We start from the raw sequence: 11,345 nt of genomic DNA, 5'->3' as shown, positions 1-11,345 counted from the left end.
ACGAGTGAACGTGACCGATCCGACGAACTTGCGGGGAAAACGAAGCGGCCAACGAGCAAAGAACGAGAGAACGACGCGGGGCACGGTCGACGGATGCCTCGTCAAGTAACGCACGACTGCTGACACTCACAGAGGTGGCGTGACACAGCCCTCGGACAAGACTCCCCCCACATACACACCTCACACATCAAACACACACACAGCCTTGCCTCTGTGTCTGCGCAAAGAGTTCCAAGCCCCCCCTTCCTGGAAGATACCCGTGGCCACGTCACTTGAGGGGTTCTTTGCGCAACGACGCACGACTTCCTCCTCCTCCTCGTCGTCGTCGTCGGTGCCGCGGTGTTTGTCTCCTCTCGGTGTTCCCCGCGCCTCGCGTTCACAGCCCTCTTCTTCTTCCTCCTCCACCTCCTCTTCCTCCACCTCCTCCTCTGTTGGTTGTGGCAGATCGAGGTGAGCGCGACGGGTGTCTCGGTGAGTTGGTTTGTGTTGCCGAGTGAGCGAGGCAGTGAGAGGGCTTTAAAGTGTTTGCCGTGGTGCGTTGCGTTCTGGGGAAGGATGCGGAACCGAAAGTGTTGGCCCGTAATTCGCGATGTCTGCGACATGCGTGTGTTTTTGTTTTTGTGTGTGTCTGTGTCTTTGTGTGTGTTGGTGGTTGTTGTTGTGTTGGTGGTTGTTGTGGTGTTGGTGGTGGTGGTTGTTGTGTTGCATCGGGGACACGCGTCGCGTTCTATGGCTTTCTCGCCACGCTCGTTGTCACAGTCCGAGACGTGCGTTGTTGTTGTTATTGTTGTTGTAGTAGTAGCACTCCCAGCCCCTATAGATGCATCCAGTCAACGTCGATTAACGTCGACGTATGGCAAACCTGGAGCCGAGGTCATTTTTGTTTGTTTAACAAAAACCCAAAACGCGTGACAATTATCGGATTGGGCGGTGGTTGTGCAAAAAAAGTTTTCGTTGACGATTCGTTTCGTCAACGTTTGCCTGGCCCATTGATCGTCAACCTGTCGATTGATTTCATCACATTTAATCACTCGACCCTAGCGACGAGGGGGTTGATGCGGGATTCCTCCCCCCTCTTCATCAGTTTGCTGCTCCCAAATGACGACATCGCGAACGACCTTCCACGTCCTATCTGGCGACATCTGGCGGATTGTTTGAAGGCTGCCTCGTGGCAAACGAGTCGCCGGTGCGGTGGGAGACAAAGGCGGCCGGGCGTGGTTGCTGGCCCCCTCGATCACAGCACTTGCTCCAACAGATTGTTGCAGGCTATACGGGGGATCTTTGCCTTTGTTTGGACTCCACCGCGCAGTGACCCCAACACCGATTCCCTGCCCCCCCTGCCCCTATTGACCAACCAGCACCGTGTGACCAGCGTGGTGAAGTATGGTCAATCACCCCCTCCCCACGCGAGCAACGCGACCTCGGGTGGGAGGTCTTCATCCAGCAGTGGATTGGGGAAGGACTGTCGTCGTATTCGCATTGTACATCATGACGAAGTTGCAGCGCCACTGGTGGGATTTTATGTTTCATTTGAAATGGAGATCCCCTACGGCGTGAGCCCTCGTGTGACCGCTAGACGTCGCTACATGACATACATGGTGTTTGTTGGGTTAGATCGCTCGCTTAAATATAAATGTGTCGTAATTTAAACCCGCCACCACCCGACACTGCCGATTAGTAAAGTTTGTCACGTAAGCAAAAAACGTGCCAATCAGTTTACTACTTCAGCACCCCGAGTGTGTTGGAGAGCAAACACACAACATTTACAATTTGAGTACTGCGACGTTTCGCTGGTGATGATAACCAGCCTCATCAGACGATTAGCCGGAATTGTAAAGAAGTCCTTCAGTTTCGGTCTTAAATTGAGTAAAGGTGATGCCATCAACGTGAGCCTATCAGGTGCGAATACCAGAGGGGAGTTAATGTTGTCAGTACGTCATTACGTTCACATTACTCTTAGTTTTTTTTTCGGTAAAGTCACGTAGGTAAAAATAAATAACAATATAAATAATAAAAATAAGATAATAAATCACGACGTTTCGGAGGAAACACAAGTCTCCGTCATCAGGTAGGACCGTCACAGCTAAAATTTACTGTATCAAGTGAGGCAAAATTCCAAGAGACAAGCTCTTAAATACAAGTTAAGGGGGAGGGGGGGAGGGCTCATCTGAATGTGGTAGCCAATGAATGGAACGTGTTGGGGGGGTGGGCGGGGCTAAAAGAGAACAATAGGTGTACCTCGACTTGGGGTTGTAACAGAGGTCGCAATCGGGTACCCGATACCCGTACCCTACCCGATACCCGGCTACCCGTACCCGACCGGGTACGGGTACCCGTTTGCGACCCTGGTGCGGCCGGGTATGGGTACGGGTAGGCCGTGAGTCACTGGTGAGTAACCATTTGTCACTCATTCCCCAACGTCTTGTCTCTTCTCGCAATTCAAGTTCCTAGAATCAACCCACCCGCGCCTGCAACATGGCTTCATCCCAGAGGTCGCAATCGGGTACCCGATACCCGTACCCTACCCGATACCCGGCCGAGTATGGGTAGGGTACGGGTACCCGTTTGCGACCCTGGTGCGGCCGGGTACGGGTACGGGTAAGGAATCAAAACCCGTTTGCGACCTCTGGGTTGTAACCGGTGTTGGCTGACAATTCAAATATAATAAGTATAACCCGTAAAAACAAAGTTTTTCACTCTAAATCCTTTATATGCGTGGCGGCTAGAGTCCTCTCGTCCTCTGGCTTGAGATGGCTGCCACCTATGGGTCAGATGATTGTCTGCAGTATTAAACAATTGGTAATTAAATATTTAATTTGTTTTCCCTAAACAGTGTAAAATTTTGGAAAAAAATTTTCACGAACATTAATTGTCTCGCACAACGAGTCTGTGTGCAAAATGTCAGCTCGATTGGATCACGGGAAGTGGGTTAAAAAACGACCGAAAGGTTTGCACGGTCGCAAGCAAGCACGCAAGCAAGCAAGCACGCAAGCAAGCAAGCAAGCGAACTTAATATAAAGGATTTAAAAAAGGCAGTACTGTTAAACGCTGGGGATGTCAACACTCGGTAAAGTAGAATAGTACCTGTCAAATAAGATGTTACAAATATGTGTAGTTAAATCTTTTTTACATGGTTAATAACATCTTTCCAATGATTACTCATCATCACGGTTGAAGTTATGTCTGTGTTTGTATATCTGGATGGCTTCGTGTACAAACCTTTGATGGTAGCCAGAAGGTTTGCAGAGCACCTTGGTCTCACATTCACCGAAATGTCAAGTAGATTTCATGAGCGAAACGGAAAATCAATGGGATCGCCTTTTGTAACGTGAATTAAACGTCACTAAAAACACATTGCGTCCGGATGTGTTTCACAGTTGTCTTATGAGCAGGTGCACCTGACGGGAACAAACACCTGTGGGGCCGTCCATAAATGACGTCACGCACCTAGGGGGGGTGTCAGACATTTGTGACGATGTGTGTCGAGGGGGGGGGGTTTGAGAAATGTGACGTCACATCAAAATGCGCAACTTTAAATAAATATAGACAACACGTTCTACTTAATTAAATATACTTTTTTAAATAAATGTTTCCTCATACAACATCAGAGTGCAGTGCCACATTAAATACGCACTACAATGACAATCGTTTAAAGCGATTGGAAGCGTGTTTTCTTTTTTTGGGTGGGGGGGGCAGAGCTTTGTGACGTCATATTTGAGGGGGGGGGGTCTGACTTTTTGTGACGCCGTGTGACGACGTGGGGGGGGGGTCAAAAATCGTCCAAAATCGCGTGACGTCATTTATGGACGGCCCCTGTGTGCTGGCAGGTGGAGGTGTGCCATGGCGACTGGAGGAAATCAGTCTTGGACTGCCGAGTCGGGGCTGCAGAATGCTGTGATAATCAGCTCCGTAAGAAAACTTGTGAAATCAGCTTATCTCAGGGACTATGAAATAAGAAGACGGCTTGAGGATGAGCATGAAAAGCATGTTTGTTGTGGAGTTATTTACCCCTACAACTACAATGCAGATGAGGCTCTCATTGCCTTTACCAACGCCCAAGGTAAATACAGCAAAGAGGATTAACCTTCCACTCATTGCATTAGTGACACCGCATGACTAAATCACACAGAATGCACCCGATCTAAGTCAGATCTTAGAAGCTAAGTCACACCTATGGCTTGCATGGGAAATCACCACGCACAAACAGGTGTTATAGGCTGCTTAAGGGTTATGTTTTCAGCAGAGAGCAGTGCAGCTAAATTCATTGTTGTACTCTACAATTTCCCAGGCTCCCCATTTTCACCAACCCATGCTGGCCAGCGTGGTGAAGTATGATCAGATAATCGCTAACACGCACGGGGTTGGAAGGCCCTCATTCAGCGGTGGGTTGATAAAGGGGCTGCACAGTATACAGCATATCAATGGTAACACGTTGATAGAACTCGTATCCATTGGCAGGGTCGCAGATACATATAATTCATGGATAAGAGGGAGACAATAAATAGTTTCAGTGTTATAACATATAGGATTAAGTTATGTGCTTTAAGAATATGTATATCACGTAAAGTACGGTTAATTAAGTACAGCACTGTATACAACTGTCATTATAACTGGTTTTAAACTTTTGTTCTCTCTTGGATATTGATTTAGATATTAGCATGTTAAAACTGGTGGATTAACACTTCTGCTTGTTTGTGCAATTCCACATGTATTAAACTGGAGTCCAATCAGTTTACAACTTAATGCAAAGGATATATTTTGAGATGTAGCTTGCATACGATTATTGACTTTTAAAATATGAACGATTGAAATTGGAATACAGTACTCACAAATCCTTTTTATCTTTCAGACATGGATGTCTTTATGCAACAGCAAAAACATATCCGACAAGAAAATACAGTGACGAAAAACAGGTATTTTATCGTGTGGAACTCACAAAATTTGATACAATATTGAAAATATCACTGATACCAATATATTTCCACACTTTTTAGTGTTGTACTGTAGTACAGTATTAATGTGGTCCACAGTCTGTTTTACAATGTTAATTTGTAGACCATGCAATATTTTGGCAGGGGTGCATTCAATTGTTCAAATTGGGCATGTGCTAAAGTGAAGTGGATACGTTTAATGAGTTAAAAAATTATATTGTCCAGCTCTGGCAGAGTGATTCACTTACAAACAAGTCACATGCTCATATCCCGGTCAGGGGTTACGTCTATCACTCACGAAGATCGATAATGAGCATCAAGTCACAAGCAGCCAACCTTTGGAAGACGTGTTCACTCATCGGCATTCCAAATTTCCCCACTGGCTCTGGGCCACCGATAGAATTGAGCACAGCCCAGTGGTAATTTGATTAGAAAGAGACTTTGAATTTTGACTTTGACCAAATATAGTACATTACATTTAAACCTGCAAAACGAATACGTAAGTTCAGTTAAATATGGGATTCGCAGAAGTACATATTCCTGCAGTTCAGCATCAAGGCTGGTCCTAATTTAGGATACAGGATGAACATGATTTAGGCCTAGAATCAATATTAGTTACCATGTGTAAGCTTATCTGCTGTTGGCTCGGTATTGGTGGTTTCACCCAGAGGTGTGCTATTTATAATATTTAAGCTTGATATACTTTGTTCAAATGAAATAAAACTTAACCACGATCATCAATACCACATGATAAGAATAAGGTATTGTACCAGGCAATGGCCCCCAGTGCAAAAAAATGTCTTAATTGTTGGAGAAACCACTTCCAACAAAGTCATTTAATATTGTAAATCTTTGCTTTGTTGATTCACACTTTTTTTGCGAAATCCAATTGTGATTGTCTTATTAGGACAACAAAAAAGAGTACTTATACACAGAGCTGTTCCGAGGGTACGGAGAGTCAGGGCGACTGCCCCAGACCCTGCGCTTTGGGGTGTAATGCAGTTTAGTTTGAAGGCGTCGGGGGCCCACACAGCGGGATTTGTCCCGGGCCCTGCAACCCCCTATAGTCGGCCCTCACTGTCCTGTTTAGCCAGTATAAAATATTTAAAAATACTTTTTTAATGAAATGTACTTTCCGAGCTGCCCCTCCCCATGCCCCCTTCCTCCATCGCCCCTCCCCTCCTTCCACACCCCCTGCCCCTGGGCGTGGCTCCCCGAGGCTTGCCGTGACGTAAGGGGCCACGTGATGATTTACAGGCAACGTGAGTTGAGCGTCGACAATTAGAGCCGTTAAATAGATTGTTTAAAAATATATTTTTCATTTTCAATTATAGAATATAGTATTGTCATCAGTATGACATAGCTATACGAAGTTTGCAGTCGATACGACGTTGGGAATACGGTTGAAATTGAGTTACAAGATTTTTTGATACGACACATACAGTAAGTTAAATAAAAGCGTGTAAAAAGTTTTAAAATATATGTTTTGGATTTTTTTATGATAGAATATCGTGTTGTCATCAGTATGACATAGCTATACGAAGTTTGCAGTCGATGGCACATTGGGAAGTGACTAAAAATTGAGTTACAATATTTCTTTTTTGAGGATACAACAAAGTGAGTCAAATAAAAGCGTGTAAATAAATAATGATAACTACGTAGTGAAAACTACAGCATTTCGTGTTGAACATTGTCCATAATAATTATTTAATACATGTCTATCCTTGATACTTATATTTAATCTTGATTTGAAGCTTTCGTCACTGCAGGAATCCATACTCTTTGGTTCTTTCGGTAAAGTCACGTAGGTAGAAAATTAATAGATCACGACGTTTCGATCGCAACACCAGCAACCGTAATCAGGTGGGACAACCACATCAGTTGTTTCTTGCTGTGGTTGTCCCACCTGATGACGATTGCTTGTGTTGCGATCGAAACGTCGTGATCTATTAACTTTCTATCTACGTAACTTTACCGAAAGAACCAACGAGTACTTATATTTAAAGCACATTTATTTTGGTCACAGCCTCTGGCAGCTGTGCGAAATTAACAAGCAGAAAAGTAATGTTCTCTAGGAAGGAGTTGACAGGAATGTTTAAAACCATCATGTGGTCACACTGGCTAGTGACACACAAGGATATATATATCCAAGCTGAACAATGCCAACTTTTGTTGTTTTTGAAATTTATTTTCTTTTTCAGAAATATTCACGAAGTAATCTGGAAAATCCAGGCAACCAAGCCAAGTCAACATCAGGTCATAGCACACTGGAAGTCGATGAATATATATTTGAATACCTTTCTAAAGTTTATTATAGAGATCTTGATGAGCTGAATAGCAAGTACAAATGCACGATGAAGACAACAAAGAGTACTGATCAACAAAAAACATTTCTTAAGATTAACGGGTATAGAAATGATCAACCAATAGCTGAAGCAGTGGAGCACATTGTTGATTTGTACCAAAATGTAGCTACAAATGTCCATGAGTTTAAAACACTGATTCCAGATGAAGCTATTGCAATGGATCCAGTTGTGTTCAAGAAATTACTAGAAAAAACCGAACAGTATTTTCCAAATGTTATGATAAGTAAATTACCACCTCATATTATTTTTACAGGCAACTACAAAGAAGTTGATGAGGCTCGAGATGAACTGTTTAAAGATTTGCAAAGTAAAACAAAAAGTAGCACGAGCAATGAAGACAAATTATTATTTTCGAACATTCAAGACTCAAGACACTCAAACACTGGAGTTTTACAAGCTTCAAAAATTAACCTTGAATTTGTTATGGAAATATTTCAAGATGAATTAGAGCAGCTGAAAAAGAAATATCAATTTGATATAATTGTCAAAAATACACCTAAAAATAATACAGTGGATATAATGTTGCATCCTAATGACAAGAATTTTTTTTTGTTTAATGAAGCTATGGAAGCTTTTACAGATTTTTTTCAAAGCAAAAATAACATTCGACACGGCATAGTTAAGATCACGGAAGACGTGTCTGCAGGACAACTTGATTATGCCATTTCGACTGCGAAAAAAACATATCCAAAAATTTTCTTTCAAAGGAATGAAAGCCTGACCGAAGTGACTATTGTAGGAAATGTAGCAAAGGTTGCAGGAAATGTAGACCAGGTTGAGAAGGCACGGGATCTGCTGTGCGAAACATTAAATGGTGTTAGTCATGGTTCCTCATCAACAAGAAATAAACCTAATGTTCACGCGACCATGAATTCTAGCACGATTCCCACTGCAAAATCAAAACAAGAAAACAATGAAGAAAAATGCCCAATCTGTATGGATGATTTCACAAATAAAACATCCCTGAAAAGATGTAAGCACTCTTTCTGCAAGGAATGCATTGATCAGGCAATGAAGTCAAAGTCAGTATGTCCAATTTGCCAGACAGTTTATGGCAAACTAGAAGGTGATCAACCAAAGGATGCCTCAATGAAGGTAACGACTTACTACACAACTCATTTGCCAGGATATGAGAAGCATGGAACCATTACAATATACTATGACGTCCCAAATGGCAGACAAGGGGTAAGTACTTGTTATAAATAGTTATGTTTATTAATTGCACTAAAGTGAGGTGCAAAGACAACTCATGTACTAATATCACACTTTTGTGAATAAACGAAATTTGTTACAGTATATCGCTTGTCTTGTTTTGTCTACCTTATTATTATCGCTTATTTTGCCATGTAGCCAGAGCACCCACATCCTGGGAAACTTTATCAAGGAACAACAAGGTATGCATATTTACCTGATTCGCCCGAGGGGAGGCATGTACTCAGCCTCCTCCGGCGGGCATTTGAACAGAGGCTCATCTTCACTATTGGGACATCGTCAACCACCGGTCTGCAGGACTGTGTCACGTGGAATGACATCCATCATAAAACCAGCACACACGGAGGACCTGACAGGCAAGGACTGATACGTTCTCGTTTTTTTACTGATTTAAACGTGTGCTTTTAGGAATGGTTATACTGGTAGGAACCTGCTTACACCAGCCCACAGGGGATTATTGTGTCCGTCGTGCAGGGAGGGGCTGGGTGGGGAGGGTGGGGAGGGGCTGGGTGGGGAGGGTGGGGCTGGGTGAGGGGTGGGGCTGGGAAGGGAGGGGCTGGTCACCCCGTGGTGCCCTTATAAAACTCAACGTTTAACCTACTCACGCCGGCTTGTGCCCGCCCTCACAGTCGGGCATATTTGCGGAATACACCACGCCGCCGTTGACCCTGACCATTGACCGAGCAACCCAACGTTCCTACCAGCTCCCTCCACAGGAATGTGTTTAAAACAGGGGTCGGCAACCTACGGCTCCGGAGCCGCATGCGGCTCTTTACGGGCTGCTTCTTGACGATATGTACGTCTACTCAGATGCATTGCGGCTCTTGAAATACTGAATTTTGTACCGAATTGGAAAGAAATGGCTCTTCTTGTTATTTTGGTTGCCGACCCCTGGTTTAAAACATCAATTATTTATTTACGTTTTCTCCAACATTGCCACATTTTGTTGTAATGAAGCTCAATGTAATATTATTTTAAAAGGCATGCTTGTGAAACAATGCATAACAAGGACAACGTTTATAACATAGCAGCCTAGTATCTCTTCACCATACTGGGTTTGCATTGTTCAAATAGATAATTTAAAACGTTTTGCGAGATTCATCCACATGCATTTTCTTTCTCATTGTAGTTTTCCATTAATTAATTACTTTTGCAATAGGGAGCAAATAAGTTATTGATTACAAATTGTAATGTATTGTTTAGTGTACTTTACTATATCTCTAGAAGGATATTCAGGCTAACATGTTATAGGACATTGGATACCATGCAAATTAATTAAACATATTAAACACATGTTCATATTTAAGTGTGTTTTCTGTTTCTTGTCATTTCAGCTATGGATATCCAGATCGTGATTACCTCAAGCGTGTACAGGAGGAGCTGAAAGCCAAGGGCATTTTTTGAATTTCGAAAAATGCAAGATTCTTATCTCGAAAACTCCAAAGTGATTCCATGAAGACATTCAAGAGTAAACAATACATGTCAACATGTAAGAATTGTAGCCAAGCATTTGTGTTTAAACTGATTCTATCAACCTTACATGTAATTTTTCTAATTAACAAATAATCTGCGTCTGGTGTTATGTGATGAGATGAATAAAGGTCCTTTGGGAACCCACACAGAGGAGAACTACTTACTTGATCCATCGAATGACCTTTCATTTGCACGACGAATGCAGAAATATCCCATTCAACCAACTTTAGAAATGTTCATTACATGGCAGTCAAAGTGAAATATCTAATTCTCGGTCAGAAATGTCTCACAATGTCAGAAAAATTATTTTGTGATGGGTTTTCATGCAGTCATTGGTGACCAGGCTGAGACCATTAACTCACAACACTTTAGAAACTAGTATTATAACAGGTGGCTGCCCATAATTTAACCCAAATCCAGTTTGTCGAAATACTGAATGTGTAACAACCACACAAATGTGGTTATAACCACATGATGTATCATCTTATGGGTTCACTTTTTCCCGTCACGTATTACAATAACTTACCGTATTTGTTTTTGGATTATGAAGCAATTAAACTTTCAATGGTCAACAAACTGCTACTAAATTGCACACAAGTACGGTGATTCAACAGTGTCCTGTATTCTGCATCCCGACTTATTTTAAAACAGCTGTAAGCAGCTGGTTTAATCCTGTATTCACTCACCTCGAATGATTGCATCTTGTGTGGACAGTGTAACATGACAGGACTTTAGGACCAGTCTGGGCATACTTAAGAATGTTAATTTGCTTTTCACTCTATTTTGGTTTACAGATAGTGTCTGATTATATTATTGTGTGTACACTTTTTCTTTGGGATATATTACAAACTTTCAAATTATGTAAAATTGAAAGTTTTGACAATCGGGTGGTATGAATTAATGTCACAACTATACAGTACTACATTTTTTTTCAAACTGTCATTGACAATAGTTTTAATTCTAAAAATGTATTTAGCTCAAAGGCTTGGTATTCAGTTACTTCTATTATTACTGCATTAGACTGTAATATTACTGGTGATTTTATTCTAATTATGGACACGTGCATGCTGAATAAACAAAATGAATCGATGTCTGTCTTACCGAGTTTTTAGTTTTACACAATTAATTTGAAGTGTCAGACTGATACATTTCATATGGTGTGTTTTAAGCTCAGTTAATTACATTTTATGTGTGAATGCATTTAGCATTGACTTGCAAAGCTAATTCACAAATGACTGCAGTAGGGGTCTACAGAGATATCTAATACTGGTAGGAACCCACTGGTTCCACCAGCCCACAGGGGATTATTGTGTCCGTCCGTCGTGCAGGGTGGGGCTGGGTGGGGAGGGGCTGGTCACCCCGT

The 11,345-nt window shown here is 42.4% G+C and overlaps 1 protein-coding gene across 8 annotated transcripts; it reads left to right on the top strand.

Annotated features, from left to right (window-relative positions):
• Positions 1-11: 11 nt before the first annotated feature.
• Positions 12-11,296, top strand: LOC133346042 (probable E3 ubiquitin-protein ligase DTX3). 8 transcript variants are annotated; one of them, XM_061557322.1, is made up of 7 exons: positions 235-471; positions 3,828-4,060; positions 4,850-4,913; positions 7,133-7,187; positions 7,551-8,482; positions 8,648-8,865; positions 9,844-11,296. In XM_061557322.1, the coding sequence occupies exons 5-7, from the start codon at positions 7,721-7,723 to the stop codon at positions 9,911-9,913; spliced, it is 1,050 nt and encodes a 349-aa protein (XP_061413306.1). In that variant the 5' UTR covers positions 235-471; positions 3,828-4,060; positions 4,850-4,913; positions 7,133-7,187; positions 7,551-7,720; the 3' UTR covers positions 9,914-11,296. The 8 variants fall into 8 exon arrangements, with proteins under 8 accessions (XP_061413302.1, XP_061413306.1, XP_061413300.1 ...); XM_061557318.1 differs by lacking the exon at positions 235-471 and adding an exon at positions 12-134 and having other exon boundaries at positions 7,133-8,482; XM_061557316.1 differs by having other exon boundaries at positions 244-471; positions 7,133-8,482.
• The last annotated feature ends 49 nt before the right edge of the window (positions 11,297-11,345 follow it).

Source organism: Lethenteron reissneri, chromosome 23, assembly GCF_015708825.2.
Source record: "Lethenteron reissneri isolate LAM-NWPU_2019-01 chromosome 23, ASM1570882v1, whole genome shotgun sequence".
NCBI classification, from domain to species: Eukaryota; Metazoa; Chordata; class Hyperoartia; order Petromyzontiformes; family Petromyzontidae; genus Lethenteron; species Lethenteron reissneri.
The sequence above is the reverse complement of the archived record's forward strand: the minus strand, read 5'-3'. Positions and strand labels throughout refer to the sequence as shown.

Coding starts and splice junctions, on each gene's coding strand:
- LOC133346042 (XM_061557315.1), top strand. CDS start 7,091: ATGCCAACTTTTGTTGTTTTTGAAATTTATTTTCTTTTTCAGAAATAT. Junction 8,483..8,647: donor TCCCAAATGGCAGACAAGGG/GTAAGTACTTGT, acceptor TTTGCCATGTAG/CCAGAGCACCCACATCCTGG. Junction 8,866..9,843: donor ACACACGGAGGACCTGACAG/GCAAGGACTGAT, acceptor TTGTCATTTCAG/CTATGGATATCCAGATCGTG.